Source organism: Microcaecilia unicolor, chromosome 10 (assembly GCF_901765095.1).
Source record: "Microcaecilia unicolor chromosome 10, aMicUni1.1, whole genome shotgun sequence".
NCBI lineage: Eukaryota > Metazoa > Chordata > Amphibia > Gymnophiona > Siphonopidae > Microcaecilia > Microcaecilia unicolor.
Window position 1 is genome coordinate 217699854 of NC_044040.1, and position 22660 is coordinate 217722513.

Sequence of the window (22660 nt, forward strand, 5' to 3'; positions counted from 1 at the left end):
GTTTGCGTGTTCCATAATTTTATTCTTTACAATAGTTTCCACTATTTTGCCTGGCACTGACGTCAGGCTTACCAGTCTGTAATTTCCCGGATCACCCATAGAACCCTTTTTTAAAAAAATCGGCGTCACATTGGCCACCCTCCAATCTTCAGGTACTACGGATGATTTTAACAACAGGTACACCCTCCCCATTCATGTTACCTACACTGACTACATAGTTTGTAACCTTTAGATTGTAAGCTCTCTTGAGCAGGGACTGTCCTTCCCCATGTTAAACTTGTACAGCTCTGCGTAACCCTGGCAGCGCTATAGAAATGCTAAGTAGTAGTAGTAGTAGTGCATATTACTAACAGCAGATCAGTATTTTCATGCTTGAGTTCTTTAAGTATCCTTGGATGTATGCCATCCAGTCCAGGTGATTTACTACTCTTTGATTTGTCTATTTGGCTCAGTACATCTTCCAGGTTCACTGAGATTTCTTTCAGTTTCTCCGCATCATCACCCTTGCAAACAATTTCCAGTACAGGCAGATCTCTTACAAATTCTTCCATCAAGATAGAAGCATAGAATTTATTCAGTTTCTCCGCTATGGCCTTGTCCTCCCTGAGCACCCCTTTTGCTCCTTCATGATCTAACAGTCTCACAGATTCCCTCGCAGCCTTTCTGCTTCTGATGTACTTGAAAAAGTTGTTACTGTGAGGTTTAGCCTCTGTGGCAAGTTTCTCTTCATATTCTCTTTTAGCCTTCTTCAGTGGTGTGCTGGAGCTGGCTCGCTCCGGCTCGCAAGAGCCGCTTGTTAAATTTTGACAGCTCTTGCGAGCCGGTTGTTCTTCGGGGCGAGCCAGCTCAATTACATGAGGTAAGCATGGCAGGAGGGCGCCATCACAGACCATGCTTACCTCCCCTCCCGCTCCCAAACAGCGATTGTCCTTCGCCCCACCCTCCCCTCCATCTTTTTTTATTACCTCCATTGAAGCACCGCGTTATTTAAAGCCCGTCTCTAGCCTTCCCTGTTTGCTTCTGATGAGTTTGTGCCCTTAGTCCCGCCTTCTGACGTTCTCCGGCAACGGATTCCAGAGTTTAATTACGCGTTGGGTGAAGAAGAATTTTCTCCGATTTGTTTTAAATTTACTACACTGTAGTTTCATCGCATGCCCCCTAGTCCTAGTATTTTTGGAAAGCGTGATCAGATGCTTCACATCCACCTGTTCCACTCCACTCATTATTTTATATACCTCTATCATGTCTCCCCTCAGCCGTCTCTTCTCCAAGCTGAAAAGCCCTAGCCTCCTTAGTCTTTCTTCATATTGAAGTCGTCCCATCCCCGCTATCATTTTAGTCGCCCTTCGATTTGTATTTTAGTCCTTTGCAGCTTGGGTAGTGCAGGTTTAGATATGTTCGTGTTGATTTGGATGTGTTTCTAGCTGGTAGGTCGATCAAGTCTGTCATGTATCCCGGGGCTTCACCGTAGATAATTTTGTGAATCAGGGTGCAGATTTTGAAAGCAAGGCGTTCTTTGATTGGGAGCCAGTGTACATAAGTACATAAGTACATAAGTAGTGCCATACTGGGAAAGACCAAAGGTCCATCTAGCCCAGCATCCTGTCACCGACAGTGGCCAATCCAGGTCAAGGGCACCTGGCACGCTCCCCAAACGTAAAAACATTCCAGACAAGTTATACCTAAAAATGAGGAATTTTTCCAGTCCATTTAATAGCGGTCTATGGACTTGTCCTTTAGGAATCTATCTAACCCCTTTTTAAACTCCGTCAAGCTAACCGCCCGTACCACGTTCTCCGGCAATGAATTCCAGAGTCTAATTACACGTTGGGTGAAGAAAAATTTTCTCCGATTCGTTTTAAATTTACCACACTGTAGCTTCAACTCATGCCCTCTAGTCCTAGTATTTTTGGATAGCGTGAACAGTCGCTTCACATCCACCCGATCCATTCCACTCATTATTTTATACACTTCTATCATATCTCCCCTCAGCCGTCTCTTCTCCAAGCTGAAAAGCCCTAGCCTTCTCAGCCTCTCTTCATAGGAAAGTCGTCCCATCCCCACTATCATTTTCGTCGCCCTTCGCTGTACCTTTTCCAATTCTACTATATCTTTTTTGAGATACGGAGACCAGTACTGAACACAATACTCCAGGTGCGGTCGCACCATGGAGCGATACAACGGCATTATAACATCCGCACACCTGGACTCCATACCCTTCCTAATAACACCCAACATTCTATTCGCTTTCCTAGCCGCAGCAGCACACTGAGCAGAAGGTTTCAGCGTATCATCGACGACGACACCCAGATCCCTTTCTTGATCCGTAACTCCTAACGCGGAACCTTGCAAGACGTAGCTATAATTCGGGTTCCTCTTACCCACATGCATCACTTTGCACTTGTCAACATTGAACTTCATCTGCCACTTGCACGCCCATTCTCCCAGTCTCGCAAGGTCCTCCTGTAATCGTTCACATTCCTCCTGCGACTTGACGACCCTGAATAATTTTGTGTCATCGGCGAATTTAATTACCTCACTAGTTATTCCCATCTCTAGGTCATTTATAAATACATTAAAAAGCAACGGACCCAGCACAGACCCCTGCGGGACCCCACTAACTACCCTCCTCCACTGAGAATACTGGCCACGCAATCCTACTCTCTGCTTCCTATCTTTCAACCAGTTCTTAATCCATAATAATACCCTAGTATTATTAGTTTATGTAGTTTTTCACAGAGGGGTTTTGTGTTTTCATTTTGTGATTTTCCAAATATAAGTCTAGCTGCCGTGCTTTGAGTGGTCTGGAGCGGCCATTCTTAACTTGAGTGAGACTGACAGTCTGTATTAAGAGTTGGGTGTTAAAGCCCTACCACCCAACTCTAATACTTCAGTAGTAGCCTAGTGGTTAGTGCAGTAGACTTTGATCCTGGGGAACTGAGTTCAATTCTCACTGCAGCTCCTTGTAACTCTGGGCAAGTCACTTAACCCTCCGTTGCCCCTGGTACAAAATAAGTACCTGAATATATGTAAACCGCTTTGAATGTAGTTGCAAAAACCTCAGACAGGCAGTATACCAAGTCCCATTTCCCTTATCATTTCTATGGTGCTACATTTCTAGGCAGCTCTGTTCACAAAACAGGTAAAAGGAAGTCCTTGCCTGACAGAGCTTTCAGTCTATTCAAGACCTTTAGGGGTAGATGCATCAAGCAAACGTAAAAAAATCAAAATCGTTAAAGGCCCTAACGATTTTTAAAAAACGAAGAATGTACCAAAAAAAAAAGTCACACATGCTCAGATCGGTATAGAAACGTACAATGTATCAAAGAATCACAATACACATCGTTAATCGGCCCCCAAATCATGCGCAGAGCAGCCAAGCGTTATGTTAGCTGCTCTGCGCATGCCACAAACAGTCAAAACACAGTCAAATCACAAGCACGTCTCCCAAATCAAAACAAAAATAAAAAAAAAGGATCGGGAGGGGGCAAGGGCGCTCATCAGGAGCGTCCTGTACGGACGGCCTTGCCCCCCCCCCCCCCCCCCCCGCTGCTACGTAGGTTACCGACGTCAGACAGGGGCGGGCCCAGCAGGAGAAAGACGCGCCATCGAAGCTGGGCGAAGGCAGGCATCAGCTGTCTTCTTGCCCGTGCAGTGCCTTCGGACAGAGGAGAGAGGCGCTGCACGGGCCCGGTAAGAGGGAGGGGGGCCCGATGGAGGAGGGGAATGGCGGCGACGACCCCAAAAGGGGGCGGGGCACAGGACGGAGGATGTCGGGAGGCGGAGCTGAGGTGAGAGAGTAGTGAGGAAGGGAGGGGGGCAGGGGCTGCTTGAATTTTGCTTTTTCGGGGTGGGGGGAGCGGCGGAAAGTGGGGAGCAGCGGGGGGGGGCAAGGCCGTCCGTACAGGACGCTCCTGATGAGCGCCCTTGCCCCCTCCCGATCCTTTTTTTATTTTTATTTATTTATGTGTTTTCTGACGTCCTTTAGACCAATCACAGCGCTTTTAGCTCTGCTAATGCGCTGGGATTGGCTCAAAGTTTGTTTATTTTTTTACTTAATGATTTTTCCTGGCACAGAGCTGTCCTAACGAGTGGTCCAGACCTCTCGTTAGATTTCCTGCCTTTTTCCTGCGTAAAGGCAATCGGAAAAGGTTAGTGCATGTCGTTTCAATGGGGTTTTCACACTAATTGCTCATCTCCATTCCGTTTTCGTTAGCTGCTGGCTTCCTCGGTAAAAGCCCTTTGATGCATGCAACGGATCAAATTTTCCTCGTTGGAGAGTCATTAAAGGCTCATTTAGCTTTAGTGCATCTGCCCCTTAAAGTCAGAATGATTGAATATTTTAACACCCAACAGAAAGGACTTAACAAGGATCTGGGGTTCCTAGCCCATTATAAACCATAAAGCTGTATGTCTCTGTTGATCACCCTCCCCTCACCTATCCACACCCATCCTGTTAGAATATGAATGATATGCTTTGATGTCCCCATGCATACCTCCTACCCACCCCCATCCTCCCACCCTGTCAGACTGTCATAGTAATGCTTGAATGTTTTCACTTATATACACTGTCAGCTAGCACATTTGCTTATTTCCGATCTGACGAAGAAGGGCAACCTTCAAACGCTAATCAAGAAATGTATTAAGTTATGTCCAATAAAAAAGGTACCATCTTATTTTCTTTTCCATGTTTTATTTTGTTTGATTTCTATTGATAACCTTAAGAGTGGACTAACACGGCTACCACACTCCTCTACTTAAGTCTATTCATGACAAACAGGACACATAGAGGCATATTTTCAAAGCACTTTGGGAGGCTAAGTTCCATAGGTTTCTATGGAACTTTGGGAGGCTAAGTGCTTTGAAAATAAGCCTCATAAGGAACTACTAAGTTATATTTATGAAGGGAATGATTAAAGCAATATGGTTAATTGGAAAAATAACTTAAACGCTTCTTATTATGAATAGTGGCGGTTTCTATGTGCCTTTAGAAGATATGAAGAGTTAGCTTTGAAAAGAGGCTATTTAACTCCTGTTCAAGAACATGGTCTGTTCTAGATAATCATCTCCTTCTTTACTTACTAGGTATCTCATTATCTCTCTTCCCAACCTAATCCAACAGTTTATTGATAGTTTTATTGTTTCTATGTTTGCTTCGATATTGTTACTGCAAAAAGATGGGAAGCACCTTACACAATATCATGGTTAAAGCACGAGGACTGAAGATCCTCTGTTAAACAAACATAAACCCTCGGGGTCCTTTAAAGCCGTTTTATGCACTTGTCTCACACCAAGAATATGGTAACAGACAGTGCAGACAGAGCCTCTATGATAGCGCTGACGTCTGCTGTCACCGCGCGCCACCAGCAGCACGTCTACAGCACAAATGCACAACAGTGAGAAAGCGCGAGCCTCAGCCTGCCCGCAGGGTTCTACTTGAACACACAGAGCTCGCGCCGAACCCCAAAGGGCAAGGAAACGGATATCCAGCTCCTGATTGGTCACGAATGTCAAAACGTCCCGACGACATGGTCGTGCCTCCTCGCGTATTTCTGATTGGATGAGGATCAGCAATTCAAAGCAAAGAGACATCTCTAGTTGGCCGGAGAAGCCAGCGACGTCGAGCCATTGGAGCGGAGAAGAATGAGGGCGGGCTTTCTGGTAAGCCGTGCCGGATTGGCTGGGTACGGTCACGTGAGGCAGAGTCGAGTGTGGGAGCTGGCGAGCAGTCCTTGTCGTTCTCTCTTTCAGCCCGCGCGCCCGCCATAGACGCCAGCACAGGCCACGTGCAGCCGCTGCAGCTTTGCCCCATTTCCACCACGAGGACTCACCCGACACCGCCAGGATGGTGAAACTCGCCAAGGTAAGCGCAGAGTTGTTCTTCTTCGGCCGACTCGGGGTTTCAGGCCTGTGAGGAGGAGCGCGCTAGACCGAGGCCTGTGTCCCGCCGATTTTCCTGCTCACTTACTCCCATCGTTTATGGGAAGGGGAGGACGTATGTGTGCAAGGGGGCTCGCGTAGCACCGTTAACATTCTAGTAAGATGATTTTTGTGGGTGGGGGGGGAGAAATAGTCTATTTTGAACTCGCACGCGCTGCCCCCCCGCGTGAGGTGCTGCTGGTTTTGAGTGTTCGCGCGCGTGCGCATTTTTTCTCGGTAGAACGTCGGTGCTCCTTGCGGTCACAGGAAAGAGGTGCAAGGAAATTGGCGCGAGCGGCGGCCTCTGAGGCGTTGCGCCTGCGCAGGTGAAGGGAAGGATGCACGCGGCGGCGGCGGCACTTCCGGCCGATTTTCTTCTGCAGCACGTGGGGGGGGGGGGGGCCGTCTCGGTTCTGCTCTGCCGTGGCTTCGGGCCTTGCGCGTGGCTCTTCTCTGCACCGAGGCGGCTGAATTGCACAGGGGGGGGGGGGAGCAGCAGAGAAGGGGATTGGGGGGGGGGGGGGTATAGGAGAACCGCGTACGCTGATGACGCCCAGTAGTATTTAAACTAAAGTTGTGATGCTGGGTTGCATGTTGAAAGCCAAGGACAAGGGTCCAGTGTGATCGGCTACGGTTCTTTAGGATCTTTGATTCTGCGCGCTGGTGGCTGTACAAACAGGAGTTGCAAGAAAATGGCTGAAAAACAAAATGTCTCCATGATGTGACCACGCTTTCAGTTAGTTGTTGGGTTGCGATGCCGCAAGGATAGAGCGGAGATAGAAGCCAAATTGATAGAGAAGGAAAGGCTAAACAGGTTTAGGCATCTTTCCCGTTAAGGGACGGCCGAGAGAGAGAAACCTACAATATTTTGTATTAAATATGTCGAATGTAAGTTTTTAAATCTTGGGTATGCTGAGTGTTTTTTTTTTGTTTTTTTTTTTTGTAACCTCATTGAACCCTGTTTGGGGCAGTTGTGGGGTATAAGAAACTTAATGGAATCTTGAGAGGAACGAAAATGGTAAAGATGAACAAGTTATTTACTTCTTCAAAAAGTACAAAGACTTGGGTGGGGGTCAATCCTGGAAAAGTTACTAAGTATATTTAAAATTACAGAAAATATATTTCATTTAAGGTAGAACTAAGATGTAGAATTCAGTTTTGGAAATAAAACTCCATACGTTATTAACCATGTGGGCTTGGGGAAAACCCTGCTTAGTGGTGTGGAATCTTTTGGGGATTGTGTCAGGTTTTGTGACCTAGATTGCCCACAGAGCAAGGATATTTGTAGAAACAGAAAAATGAAGGCAGATAAAAGCTATAGTCTGCCCATCCATGAGTTCTATTACCCAAACTTTCTTCTTTATTGGACAGTTGCCCTTCATGTCTTATGAACGCTACAACATCTATAATTACTACTTGACATATCTTTTGGATCCTACTCTTCCAGCCAAAGGAAATGGAATGTGATATACAGCCTTTTCTGTGTGTGTGGGAGGGGGGGGGGGGGGGGGTTACAACTACAACTACATTCAAAGCGGTTTATATAGTATATACAGGTACTTATTTGTACCTGGGGCAATGGAGGGTTAAATGACTTGCCCAGAGTCACAAGTTGCTGCAGTGGAAATCAAACCAAGTTCCCCAGGATCATGGTCCACTGCACTAACCTCCAGGCTACTCTTCCACTCCCACAATTAAGTCCATTACAATTTGGATTCCTGTCTTTTCATAGTACAGAGTTGGCCTTGCTTTCTGTGGTTTCAGATGCTAGGAAAGCGAATAGAATGTTGGGTGTTATTAGGAAGGGTATGGAGTCCAGGTGTGCGGATGTTATAATGCCGTTGTATCGCTCCATGGTGCGACCGCACCTGGAGTATTGTGTTCAGTACTGGTCTCCGTATCTCAAAAAAGATATAGTAGAATTGGAAAAGGTACAGCGAAGGGCGACGAAAATGATAGTGGGGATGGGACGACTTTCCTACGAAGAGAGGCTGAGAAGGCTAGGGCTTTTCAGCTTGGAGAAGAGACGGCTGAGGGGAGATATGATAGAAGTGTATAAAATAATGAGTGGAATGGATCGGGTGGATGTGAAGCGACTGTTCACGCTATCCAAAAATACTAGGACTAGAGGGCATGAGTTGAAGCTACAGTGTGGTAAATTTAAAACGAATCGGAGAAAATTTTTCTTCACCCAACGTGTAATTAGACTCTGGAATTCGTTGCCGGAGAACGTGGTACGGGCGGTTAGCTTGACGGAGTTTAAAAAGGGGTTAGATAGATTCCTAAAGGACAAGTCCATAGACCGCTATTAAATGGACTTGGAAAAATTCCGCATTTTTAGGTATAACTTGTCTGGAATGTTTTTACGTTTGGGGAGCGTGCCAGGTGCCCTTGACCTGGATTGGCCACTGTCGGTGACAGGATGCTGGGCTAGATGGACCTTTGGTCTTTCCCAGTATGGCACTACTTATGTACTTATGTACTTATATGTCTTTGGCTAGAAGTATTCCACTTTTTCACTGCTGCATTTGATTGATATTCTTTTTAAGCTTAATTCTGTTGGCATCGCGGATATTGTATTATATTGTTTTAAAGAATTTTTGGTCAACAGACCTTAGAATCAAAGTGAAAGATATGCTTTCAGAATCTTGATTCAACCATGTGGAGTCCCACAGGGTTCTCCATTGTCACCTATCTTGTTCAATGTTTATATGACCCAGATGGACTTTGGTTTCTCCTTCCTAGGTATAAAATAGTGCTCTTATGCTGATATATTTCTATTAATTCTCTTCATTTTTTCTGTAGAAAGACCTTTGGTTTGACCCATTATGACAGTTAAGTTCTTAGTAACTTAGAAGGAAAGTACTTAAGCCTTTTTCTCACACATTTTCCCTGCAACCACATGAACTTGATCTTACCACAACATCACCCTGTATTTCTTCACACCGGAGCCTGCAAGGGCCTCTCCGGTACTATGTAAGCCACATTGAGCCTACAAATAGGTAGGAAAATGTGGGATACAAATGTAACAAATAATGTGGAGGGGCATAATCGAACGGGGGTGCCCATCTCTAAGGACGGCCCCGTAAAGAGGCGTCCCCGGCCATATTATCGAAACAAGATGGGCGGCCATCTTTCGTTTCAATAATACGGTCGGGGACGGCCAAATCTCAACATTTGGGTCAACCTTAGAGATGGCGGACCTCGGTTTTCGCATATAATGGAAACTAAGGGGGCACATCTCAAAACCAGCCAAATCCAAGCCATTTGGTCATGGGAGGAGGCAGCATTTGTAGTGCACTGGTCCTGCTCACATGCCAGGACACTACTATTTCTAAAGCGCTACTAGACGTACGCAGCGCTGTACATTTGAACATGAAGACACCAGCCAGGCACCCTAGGAGGCACTGCAGTGGACTTCACAAATTGCTCCCAGGTGCAACACTACCATAGCCCTTAAAGGATAATGGGGGCACCTAGATGTGGCTTGGGGGGGGGGGGGGGTCTGCCTGCCTGCCTGCCTGCCTGCCTGAAGTGCACTGCAGTACCCAATAAAAACTGCTCCAGGGACCTGCACAGTGCTGTGGTGGAGCTGGGTATGACATTTCAGGCTGGCAAAAAATGTTTAAAAATTTTTTTGGGTGGGAGGGGGTTAGTGACCATTGGGGGAGTAAGGGGAGGTGATCCCCGATTCCCTCTGGTGTTCATCTGGTCAGTTCGGGCACCTTTTCAAGGCTTGGTCGTGAACAAAAAGGGACCAAGTAAAGTCTGCCATGCTCGTTGGGGGCGCCCTTCTTTTTTCCATTATCGGCCGAGGAAGGCCATCTCTTAACCGCGACCCTGTTCTTCCTCCGGTACACTACCGACACGCCCTGTTGAACTTTGGCCATCCCTGCAACGGAAAGCAGTTGAGGGCGGCCAAAATCGGCTTTCAATTATGCAGATTTGGCCGCCCTTCGGAGAAGGGCGCCCATCTGCTGATTTGTGTCGGAAGATGGGCGCCCTTCTCCTTCGAAAATAAGCTGGATTGTGGTCTATGCTTATTCTTGGTGGTCTTAGTAGTCTATACTTCCGATTGCAAGTTTATTATTTCCCATAAGATTGATGGCAGATGTGAATTGGTGACCTAGTGCTGCTGCTTCATACCCCTCTTCCCTTCACCAAAAAAAATTAGTCTTGTACATGGAGTCTTTCCCGACCCAAGAGCCTATAGAAAACTCAATCTGCTAATATTTTTCTGATTTGTTCTTTCAGGTATATAGAACTGATGTTAGATTAAATGTCTCATAGTGGTCTTCTAGACCAGTGGTTTTCAACCTAGTCCTCTGGAATCACCTGGCTAGTTAGGTTTTCAGGATAAACTCTCTAGACCAGTGGTTATAAACATCTTCCAGGGAACACCCAACCATGGAGGAGTGGCCTAGTGGTTAGGGTGGTGGACTTAGTTCCTGGGGAACTGAGGAACTGAGTTTGAGTCCACTTCAGGCACAGGCAGCTCCTTGTGACTCTGGGCAAGTCACTTAACCCTCCATTGCCGCATTGAGCCTGCCATGAGTGGGAAAGCGCGGGGTACAAATGTAACAAAAAAAAATAATAAAATATTGCAGCCAGAGGTAGTGCATGTAAGCCTCTCATGAATATTCATTATCAATATCCTGAAAACCTGACTAGGTTTGCGAACACCTGCCCTAGCACTGTGGTCTGTGTCAATTTTTACATGGGAGCCATTTTGGATACAGAGAAGCTGAAGGAGAGCTGACTGTTCTCCCAAGCTGTTGATTCATCTTGACATCCTAAATCTTATGCATCCAGTCTCTTCAAATTCTCCCCATCTGGTGCCACCTTCCTCTCGATCCTAACCATATCCCGTAATATCTTATTCAACCACCTTTTTATTCATTTTCATCTTTAATCTGCTGTTCTTATTTTGCATTTCCAATATATATCACAGCGGATCACATCTGTATATTGATAGTTTACTCACTACAGGCATAAATACAATTTCTAGTGAACACTGAAATTCATAATAAGCTTTTCATTAGCGTCCCTCCGGACCAGCCCAGCAATTGACTGATGGGGTTGTGCATGCCTTCCAGCTGGTGGAGACTGAGAATTCTGACTCATCAGCCATTGAGAGCCCTTACCAGGAGTAGAAAGATTCAGTTTTCTCAGTCTCCAGCAGGTGGAAGTTAGTGAAACGAAATAAAAAATAGAGATAGCAGAGCCTTTCCTTCTGTGCATTTCGTTTAGTTGAGCCTGATTCTTTGTGGCAGAGGTCCGAAGGGGCCTCTTGGTGCCTCGGTGGTGTAACACCTTAGTGGCTAGGTCCCTCCCCCCCCCCCTCCTCCCTCCCCAGCTTTCCTTGGGTCTTTGCTGCTGGCTGGGGCTATTAGAAACTCGCTCTTCATGGGAAGAGATCTTTGAGTTAAGGGAGAGACAGCTGAGATGTTTAAAAAAAAAAAAAGAATCGTCTCAGCTGTTCTCTGATGAGGCGGCTCTCCTGCTTTCTTGGCTGGCTGTAAAGTTTTGTGCTTTGTTTTCACTGAGTCGCCAGTCATTCGGAGCTAGTGCTTCTAGTTGAAGGCCACAGAGGTTCGGTGCAGGAGCACGCCCGCCTCGCTGTCTTGTTTCTCCAAACCGGACGAAGAACCAGCAAAATGACGGATTGAGGCACGTGGAAACGCGACACCACTTTGGAGAGAAAAGAAGGCACTGGTCCAAGAATGGCGGCCTACACGAAAGTGCTTGCAACTCGGAAACTTGCAACTCCTAGCTGAAGCAATAGCAATGAGAAAAAGAACCTTGAGAGTCAGATCTTTCAAAGTACAGGAAGACAAAGGCTCAAACTGAGAACGAGAAAAAAGTGCCCCTGGAACCAGATTAAGATCCCACAAGGGAAAAATAATCTGAGTGGGTGGTCGCAAAAGACCCGTTCCCTTTATGAAGTGAAGCACATCCGGATGAGAAGCCAGACCCTGAAAACAGGACAGGGCTACTAGCTGTACCTTAAGAAAAGACAAAGCCAAACCCTTCGAGTCCTGCTGTAAAAAATCCAGAATTTGGGCTATCGAAGCTCAAAAAGGGAAAATATGCACCTCAATACACCACACCTCAAAAACTCTCCAGGTCTGAATATAATTGAGAGACGTGGAACGTCACCTAGAACGTGGCATTGTAGACACTACACTGGTCGATTACCCTTTCCTAGACAATCTCAACCGCTCAAGAGCCAGGCTGTAAGACAAAATCGAGCGGTCTCCGGATGCACAACTGGAGCCTCTACCAACCGCCCTGGGTCCTCTGGAAACTTGAGAGGGGGCTGGAGAAGCAGATTTTGAAGGTCAGCGTACCATGGCCGACGAGGCGGAGCTATCACAATCACCCGGCCTTTGTGTGTGTCTCTCTTTTGAAGTAGGCGGCCGTGGCGTCTTTCATTATGCGCACTGCTCAGCCTTCTAGAAGAAGGTGAAAGGCTAGGAGAGCTGACGCGTTGCCAAAGCCACAGATGTGCTTTTATCTGTGGGGTGGCTGCTCAGACTCACGAGTGCACAGAATGAGGGCTTTCTTTCCTGCTTTGCTACGTGATGAGTGGAGAAGTGGGCTAGTGGTTAGTGTGGCGGGCTTTGGTCCTGGGGAACTGAGGAACTGAGTTTGATTCCCACTTCAGGCACAGGCAGCTCCTTGTGACTCTGGGCAAGTCACTTAACCCTCCATTTCCCCATGTAAGCCGCATTGAGCCTGCCATGAGTGGGAAAGCGCGGGGTACAAATGTAACAAAAATAAAATAGATACTATTGGAGATTCTACATGGAATGTTGCTATTCCACTAGCACCATTCCATGTAGAAGCCTGCGCGGCCACATTGGTGATCTGCAAGGGCCGATGTTGCCAGTGGAAAAGCAACATTCCAAGTAGAATCTCAAATAGTAGCAACAGTGGAGGAGTGACCTAGTGGAGGAGTGGCCTAGTGGTTAGGGTGGTGGACTTTGGTCCTGAGGAACTGAGTTGGATTCCCACTTCAGGCACAGGCAGCTCCTTCTGACTCTGGGGAAGTCACTTAACCCTCCATTGCCCCATGTAAGCCGCATTGAGCCTGCCACGAGTGGGAAAGCAGAGGGTACAAATGTAGCAAAAAAAAATACTGGTAAGGGCTCTTACTGGCTCTAGTAGATGAGTCAGATTTCTGTCTCCACCTGCTGGAAGGCATGCACAACCCATCAGTCAATTAGCAGGTAAGGCCTAATGTCTCCTTCATTGAAGGTCAGTGCCCTAGAACATGTTTTGTGTTGGGTGTGTCTTTTAATGGCATATATGAACAATATTCCTCAGACATCTGGTCTAAGAAATGTTAATTTGTGTGTGTTTTAATCTTGCATTGTCAGTACAATATGAGAAACCATAGCTTAGGTATTGCTTTAAAAGCTTTCTTATTTGAGCTCTGTAGCATGACTGCTGCTGTTGTAGTGTCAGGTCATATCTGTTAAGTGTTACGTTAGAAAGTTTTCCTACACAGTTCCTACATATTGAGCTAGAGGAAGCGCTTTGAATAACTTTATTCCCTGTTGTTGCTTATACATTGTTAGCACCAAAGAAGTAGTTGACTGAGCTGGCTTGAAATAACTTACATAAGTACATAAGTAGTGCCATACTGGGAAAGACCAAAGGTCCATCTAGCCCAGCATCCTGTCACCGACAGCGGCCAATCCAGGTCAAGGGCACCTGGCACGCTCCCCAAACGTAAAAACATTCCAGACAAGTTATACCTAAAAATGCGGAATTTTTCCAAGTCCATTTAATAGCGGTCTATGGACTTGTCCTTTAGGAATCTATCTAACCCCTTTTTAAACTCCGTCAAGCTAACCGCCCGTACCACGTTCTCCGGCAACGAATTCCAGAGTCTAATTACACGTTGGGTGAAGAAAAATTTTCTCCGATTCGTTTTAAATTTACCACACTGTAGCTTCAACTCATGCCCTCTAGTCCTAGTATTTTTGGATAGCGTGAACAGTCGCTTCACATCCACCCGATCCATTCCACTCATTATTTTATACACTTTTATCATATCTCCCCTCAGCCGTCTCTTCTCCAAGCTAAAAAGCCCTAGCCTTCTCAGCCTCTCTTCATAGGAAAGTCGTCCCATCCCCACTATCATTTTCGTCGCCCTTCGCTGTACCTTTTCCAATTCTACTATATCTTTTTTGAGATACGGAGACCAGTACTGAACACAATACTCCAGGTGCGGTCGCACCATGGAGCGATACAACGGCATTATAACATCCGCACACCTGGACTCCATACCCTTCCTAATAACACCCAACATTCTATTCGCTTTCCTAGCCGCAGCAGCACACTGAGCAGAAGGTTTCAGCGTATCATCGAACTTTGTTCTTGATTTCAGCCTAGTCAGTTTTGTATATTTTATATTCTCTTTTCCAGGCAGCCAAAAGTCAAACCAAGCTGAAGAAGGCTCCTCCTCCAAAGGAGGTAGAAGATAGTGATGAGGAAGACTCTGAGGAGGATGAGGACAGCAGTGAGGCGGAGGAGGAAGACATTGTAAGCACTTAATTACTGCCTTTACAGGGTGGTCATATCACCTGACTCTTTGAAATCAGATGGTTGTAGTTCCCTTATTTTTATTCTTTGCTGTGTTTTATACAGATGAATGTTTGTATATTGGCCATGTGGAAACGCACAGGTTTGGACAGTAGTTCTCAGGCTTTTGATCTAATTTAGTACATTTCCACAAGGATAGTCCGCGACAGGAAAAAGTGGGTGATGGACTCGACATACTGCTGTGCTTCAGGACTGTCTATTTTTTGATTGATAAACTTCAGAGATCCTGATGTGCTTTCTGGTAAATCGGGTGAAACAGAGATTTGTTCTACATTCCAGGTGAACTTCAATCTAAGCAGCCTTACAGCTGAAACACAGCGTTGTGTTGAGTCTTTTACCAGTAAAGGTTGTGTCTCTCTTCTTTGGAAACTGATCCATCACCCACTTTTTCCTGTTCAGAAGTTCTTGGAAACACATCTTCAGTGCTACAGGATAGTGCATCCCCTGGTGGGCAGGTCCTGGCTACAGGAGGACTTTGGTCTCTATCAATGTTTTGGCAGGTGCAGTATGTAGAGCACAAAAAAGTGAGACACTCGGGTCCTTAAGGAGATTCAGAAAGCCATGGTTAAGGCAAGATTGTGGGGGTTGAAAGTACCAAACAAGAGCCAGAATACAAAGCAAAATCTGTAACCTGACCTGGGATCATTAAAAGAAAACACCACTGGGGGGGAGGGGCAGCAGGATTGCACAATAAGACAGGATATAGGAGGCGAAGCTGAAAAGAACAACAGGAGAAGAGGGTGTAATTTGGTGTACAATATTACTTGAGGTAAAAGACTTGCTTCCCTTTAGCTATGTCTCAAAAATACCAGAAAGATCATATTCTAAAAGATCTGGCATTGGCCAAGTTTATGCGCTAAACCAACTGCAAAGCCTTAATGGAGTCGGGTGTTTTTAGTAGAAACGAGGATGATGTACCAGATATTGCTGTGGGTGAGGAATGTACAGCCGAGGTGGGGGTGGGGGGCAATGGCCGTAAAAGCTTGAGATGGGAGAAGGAGAGGTTGCCGTGAATGTGCAAGATAAACAGCTGGAGAAGGCCAGATATTTTGGATGTGCAAAGGAGCATGAAATCCTCCTCTGACGTGCTACTTATTCACGCTGCATTCTGTGACATTTAAGAGCTCCAGGAGTGTAACCTTGCATAGTGTTGAGTCAGGAAAACATATATCAAAACAAATGCATTGCTTCACACTAATACAGAGTAATGACACTTCGGCAGACTGGCATTATGCAGTGCGTCCTTGGATGCACTGTGTGGACCACCATTTTGAAAGACTGCGACCCAGGTACAAGAGCGAGTGGACATTGCTCCCTCCTCTCACCTTTGATATGTTGTGGTCGGGGGACAACTGGAACACAAAGAGTTCTTTTTAGGAGGAGTTGGGGATGGAGGTGAGGGTCCAGGGGTTATGTTATGATGGAGGTGAAGTGCTCCACTTCTCATATCACCAGTGCCAAGTCGCTGGTTCTTTGCACCCGCTGTGACTCTGCATTAAAACCCCAGTGTTCTACAGGTTTTCACTTTTCTGTGCATTTCTCTGCATTTGTGCTTTGTAGCAAATACACTATAATTTTGAATATGCTGCACCCATGGCTTTGTGCAAATTAGCTTATGCGTAAAACTCCTGCATTGTGCGCTACAGATGGCGTTTGCACAGAGTCTGAGAGAAGTAATGTTCACTTAGGGGGCTTCCCTGTCTCACAGCTGACTCCAGATTGTCGGTGGCTTTTCTGTCTGGAGCCAGGGGCTTGGTGGAAATTAACACAAGCGTTCTGCCTTTCTACCTTGAACCGATTTTGTGAGCCTTGCCCAAGATTGTGAAGTGATGGGTCTTTGTTTTATGGGAAGACTAAAAATTAGTTGCTTGCCTTTTTGTATTGGAAAGTATGTTAAACCCAACCTGTTATTTTATCAGGTACTCCCCAAGAAAAAAACCGTAACTCCAGCAAAGAAGATTGCCACACCCGCAAAGACGGTTGCCACACCCGCGAAGAAAGCAACAACTCCATCCGTGAAAGCTGTTACCCCAGCAAAAGCAGCTGCTGTGACAGGGAAGAAGGGTGCCGCAACAGCCAAAAATGGAAAGAAGGTCCAAAAAGAAGCTAGCGATGAGGATGAAGATGATGATGATGACGACGATGACTCTGGTAAATCACCATTAAGGTTTGGTTTGGTATAGGGAGATAGTAACATAATTCCCTAATCTGCCTGTGTGTTTTTTTTTCTGCTGCATTCATAACTTTTACTTTTTGTTGATAAGATGGGTCAGAGGTACTAAGCAGCTTATAGTAGCTGTTTCCTGACATACTTTTTTCCTTCTAGAATGACAGGCTTCTTTTTCTATTTGCACGTCTCCCCTGTTTATATTTACAAAGCAACATAGCATAGAAATATAAGGCTAAGTCTGCCCAGTGTGTTTATTGCATTATTATTATTAGCATTTGTATAGCGCTACCAGACGCACGCTGCGCTGAACACCTGATACAAAGAGACAGTCCCTCCTCAAAAGAGCTTACCATTCATGCTGTACATACCTGTTGGATTTTCATGAGGGCCACAGTGAATATGCATGAGGCTTGCTTATACTAGATCTCTGTATGTAGGTTGATTTAATAAATGTGGAAATTCAGAAAACAAATGATTGTCCCTCCTATGAGGATAAGAATCTTCTGCCATGGAGCCTCATTTGTCGATCTGTCTCCGCCATCAGTTTGTAGTCCAGGATCTTCTGCTTACCTCGGGCCTTACTCAAAGCCCACCTCTTCGATGTCGCCTTCGATGCATAACCATTACACCTACATTCAGGAAATCTAGACTACCCCAACTTGACATTTTGTCCTTTAGATTGTAAGCTCCTTTGAGCAGGGACTGTCCTTGTTAAACTGTACAGCACTGCGTAACCCTAGTAGCGCTTTAGAAATGTTTAGTAGTAGTAGTAGGGCCACTTGAATTGTGTCCCTAAGGCAGTTTGAAGAGATTCCTGGTGTTTCTTCATCCCAGACTGCTGCTGCTTTTGGAGCTTTTCTTCACTCAGCTTCATTACTTTGTTTTATACAGGAAATGTTGAGCTGTATGATGTGATTAACTTTGTGCACAAAACACTTGAGGCATTAGTGCTGTTATGGGTCCTTGGCACCTTGATGTCACCACTGTTAAGTGATCTGAAGTGGCATTGCTGCTTGGGATTCTACAGGTGCATGTTGGATTAATTTTAAAGCAGATTTGGATTTCTCTAGATCTTGGCCACCTCTGGATTTCCCTCTTGCCTTAGTATCCCTCTAGACCGGCACATATGGTATATGCACTCCTACCAGCAGATGGCAACAGAGTACAAACTGAGCTTCAAGTAAGCCTATAAGTGGGCTCTGCAGTCCCCAGAAAGCCAGTCTGTTCTCAGCAGATGATAGAAGAAAGGAGGGGGGGTTCTCTTGGTGGTGGTCTTGGTATAAATGATCAGGTTTGAGGCCTGTGGAGGTCTCTTGCCCCAGGATCCTTCCCCCTCCCAGGACTTCTTGTGGTACCCTGGTTTGGTGAGTCTCAGCTACTTGGATCTGTCTGGTGGCAGACAGCAATTTGGAGTGCATACGGAAGTCTGTATAGTCATGTTTCTCTTGTAAAACAAAAATGCACGGTAGTTCATTTTCCCTTTGCCCTTTCAGTCTACAATTCAAGCTCCTCCTCCTTACCTACAAATGCACTCAGTCTGCGGCTCCTCACTACCTCTCCACCCTCATCTCCCCCTATGTTCCCGCCCGCGACCTCCGCTCACAGGACAAAGCCCTTCTCTCAGTACCCTTCTCCACCACTGCCAACTCCAGGCTCCGCTCATTCTGCCTTGCCTCACCTTATGCCTGGAATAATCTTCCTTTACCCATACGCCATGCCCCCTCCCTACCCATCTTCAAATCTCTGCTTAAAACTCACCTCTTCAATGCTGCCTTCGGCGCCTAACCACTCGAGAAATATAAAATACCCCAATCCATCCACCCTATCAGATTAACTGTTCACTTGTCCTCTAGATTGTTCACTTGTCTTTAGATTGTTCTCTTGTCTTTTAGATTGTAAGCTCTTTGAGCAGGGACTGTCCTTCTATGTTTGAATTGTACAGCGCTGCGTAACCCTAGTAGCGCTTTAGAAATGGTTGTTGTTGTTGTTACTCTGCCTTTTGCTGCTCCGGCAGTTGGTCTCCCTGGCGGTATGTTTTCTGTGCGGCCTTTCTGTGGCACAAGTTCTATGCTGTTTGTCAGTACCAGGGTGTAGATTCAGCAGGGAACTGTGGCTTTTGTACTGTGGCCTTGGAGCAGGCTGATGGGCGGGGAGAGTCGAGGCAGGACTGGCATCGGGGCTGACCATTTTTGGCTGGAACCGCCACCGTCTTACCTGGCATGTCAAGGCCAAGTTTGGAGCCACACTCATCCCATGGGGCTCTGCTGGGTCCCTCGGGGTGGATTTCCCTTCTGAATGTACAAGGCCTTTTGTTTAAAGCAGGCTAGAACTTTAGCTGGACTGCAGCAGGGGGCTGCACTCCAGGAGGAGGACCTGATGGCCTATGATTCCCCTGTATCTGAGGCCTTGCTAGAGTGGTCTGAGGATGAGGACACCAGGGACCAGGAGCAGCCTTTGAGGGATTAGCTTGTTACATCTATTTTGTGGTTCCCCAGAAAGAGGGTTCTTCTGCTCCATGCTGGATTTGAAGAGGGTGAATCGAGCTCTTCGGTTGCCCTCATTTCACATGGATACCTTTTGCTTGGTTATTCTGGCCGTGGAAACCTGAGAGTTTGTCGTTCGATCTGAATGAGGCATACCTTCATATCCCTGTTGGTCAAGCTCATCAGCGGCTCCTCAATTTTGGGGCAGAATTATTAGTTTTGTGCACTTCTCCTTAGCAAAGGCTCCTCACATGTTCTCCAAGGTGGTAGTGGTGGTGGCAGCTGCGCTTTGCAAGGAGGGCAGCTTGGTACGCCCTTATCTGGATGACAGGCTCATTTGGGGGAAGTTGTACCAGGAGCGTGTCTGGGGTAGAGGCGAGTGGTGCATGTTCTGCAGACCTTGGAATATTTGGGGGTTCATTTTGAAACCAGAATGGGCAAAGCTTTCTGCTGGTGTCCGGGATTCTGAAGCTTCAGTGTGAAATCCGGTCCCTTCTGTGCTCAAGGAATTTGCAGGCCAAGGAGTACTCGCAGGTGCTCTGTTCCATTGCTGCCTTGCTGAAGGTGGTGGGGTGGGCCAGGGCGCATGTGAGATCCTTACAGTTTGACCACCTTTCCCAGTGGTCTTTGCAGTCGCAGCCCTTGTAAACCAGGCTTCCTTTGCGGAGGGCTCAAGACAGGTGGACAATCCAAGAGGCGACTCAGTTGATCAGTGTGTTACTCCCGCCAGAAGAAAATTTGTGAATTCTGCAAAGTTTAGTCTTTATAATTTAAACAATATTACAGCTCCCCTCCCTCCCTGTGCACCTGTTTTCCAGCCCCCCTTGCACCCACACACCATCCATAGATTTTCCAGCCTCCCTCGACACTCACCAGGAGGAGCTGCATTGGAAGATACAGTTCATTTATAGCCCTCTAATACCATTTACATAGTTTATTTATTAGGATTTATTTACCGCCTTTTTGAATGAATTCACTCAAGGCAGTGTACATTAAGAATTCATAGTTCATAGCGGATTACAACTAACATACTAGATCACAATAAGTCGAGGATCTAACAGTATTAATTCAAGGTTGCCATAAATATTAATATCGCAGTCAACAATATACTTTGCACAAACAATGTAGTCGCTAAAATAATTGCAGTATTTTCCTAATTACATGTTTAGATAACGTTTTCACTCCCTACTTAAAAGTATATTTAAAAATATGCCTTATTTTGAATGGCAGAGAATTCATAAACCTGGCTGATGTGCAATGCATAGGGAAACAATTTTCTCAAGGTAATAGCAAAGAGGCAATGAGCGTCCAACAGCAGACACTGGAAGTCCAAACAGTTTTTCTTATTCGTACAGACCCAACGTGGCCCCGTTTTGCCAATTAAGGCTAATAAAGAAATAAAGGGGTATATCACTAAATGATAAAACAATTAAAAAAAACGGCATTTACATAAAATCCAATTATAGGATATATAAAAAACGCATCAATAAAAATCTTTGTTTTTAAACATCACGTGTAAATCAGAACAAAAAAGACTAAAAGGTCTTTCTTTGTCCTTGGTTAGGTATGTTTGTTTTGACTTCTATTATTTGCGCAATGAGCCTAACCTTTTAATATTTTTTTTGTCTGATTTTATACGTGATGTTTTCCTCACTTGGATTTGCACGTTTCTTATTTTCTTGGTCTCTGGAGTCCAGTTGAATTCCAGCATTTTTTTTCTTTTCCCAAGAGTCCTCTTGGGAACTCCGCTACTTTTCTTCCAACATGTCTTTCACTGTATAGGGATTGTCGGGACTGAGGGGTTTCCGCCTAGCCCATTTGTAGTTTCTCCTCTCACAGTGGTCGACTCTGTCTTCTTCCTTAGACTGCTATGCTTGTGACCTTGCCTGCTCAGCTTCACAGTTCCAGTGAGCACTTCTGCAGCCCAATTTGTGGTCGACAGTATCTCTGATGCCAGTCTATTGGCTTGGGGAACCTGCTCTTGGCTTAGCTGGGATGATGGTTCAGGTTCCAGTGTTTGGTCTGCGACAGTTTGTTTTGTTTCATTGATCGGTCACTGACGCAGCTGTGTTTCTATTCTCATCTGTTGGAGCAACAGGATCATTTGCCTGCCAATGGCATGGATCCCTATCGTCTGTTTGAAGGGCTGTGGGCTTTCCTTGTGGGCCACAGAGCTTCCTGTATGTTTGTCGTTCCTCACCTTAGATGAGGGGGGTTTTTTTGTGAATGGAGAGGCACTTTTTCGATTTAATTTCCAAGCCCTAGATTCTTTCGGAATACCCCTTGGGTGTCTCTTGGTGAGTCTTTCTGAGGTTGTGAGATTTCTGTACAGGTTCGTTTCTTGTGTCTATCGAGAAGACCTTAGTTTACTCCTTTTTCTCTAGTGGACCTTCCAGTGCACACTGTATTTTGTTTTGGCTTTGGGGCCATTTCCTCGGAGAATTGCGGGGTCCAATTGGGGTCTCTTGTCTCTCAGTTGGCAGTGAAGACGGCGTGTTCTCTGGCGAGAGTTATTCTAAGCTTGGGTGTTCTTGTACAAAGGTGTCCTTGGAATCTTTAGTTGTTTGGTATTGTTGAGTAGATGTCCAGGTGCGCTGAGCCTCTTTTGGTCAAGGTGCTCTGTCAGTGGTTCTATTTTGTGTCCCTCCTGTGATTTACTGCTGTGGTACTTCCCAACAGTCATTTTGGGCCGGGCCGGAAGGATGCTAAGGGAGGAGAAATGAAGTCCTACCTGCTAATTTGCTTTCCTTTAGTCCCTGTGGACTGGCCTAGATCCCTCCCTATTTGAATCTGGCTTATTGTTTTCAGCCACAAGGCGGTTCTGGTCTATATACCAAAGAAACCAATTCCTCAACCGATGATACACAGTTGCACATAAATACCTTACTGATGTTGCTGATTCAGTTTGGGGTGGTCGAACTTGTTGACAGTGGCCGGCAGGGTCTCTTTGTATGTGGATGCGTGAACCAATTAGCGCACAGATGTCTGGTTTCTGTCTTTCCTATTGATTTGATATGTAAATACTGAGATGTCCAGGGGGCTGAGCAGGGCTCTTATTGTCTGGCTCAAAATTAGTCCATCTGCTGGTAGGCGTGCACAACCCAACAGTCGTTCTGGGCCGTTCTGGAGAGACTAAAGGAAAGCAAAATAGCAGGTAGGACCTACTTTCTCTTTTGTGAGCTTTCAGATGAGGTTAGAGGTAAATGCCGACTAGGGGGGGGGGGGGGGGGTTATTCTACAAAGAGCTGCCTGAATTTAGGGAGCAAGTGTGCGTGTAAATGCCTGTACTCTAGTCATTTTTCAGGTGTATGTGATTGCACACATTTAAATAACAATAACCCGGCTGCGCAGTATTCTATAAGTACATATGGCATAAGTGGTCATGCACAATAACATGCAGGTATTTTAAGTGCTAATGGTAGTAATCTGTGTATAAAAAACAGTAGGTGCCTACTTAACATCATTTAGTCATGTT

General features: G+C 45.9%; 1 protein-coding gene across 3 annotated transcripts in view; it reads left to right on the forward strand.

Moving 5' to 3' along the window:
* The first annotated feature begins 5706 nt into the window (after positions 1-5706).
* The window catches only part of NCL (nucleolin), a 32270-nt gene continuing 15316 nt past the window's right edge, over positions 5707-22660 (forward strand). For 2 of the 3 annotated variants that reach the window (XM_030216114.1, XM_030216115.1), the window contains exons 1-3: positions 5708-5863; positions 14356-14472; positions 16452-16683. In XM_030216114.1, the coding sequence (XP_030071974.1) occupies positions 5846-5863; positions 14356-14472; positions 16452-16683 (367 nt within the window). In that variant the 5' untranslated portion in view covers positions 5708-5845. Of the gene's footprint in view, positions 5864-14355; positions 14473-16451; positions 16684-22660 lie in introns of all 3 variants that reach the window. The other variant, XM_030216116.1, reaches the window with a different exon arrangement.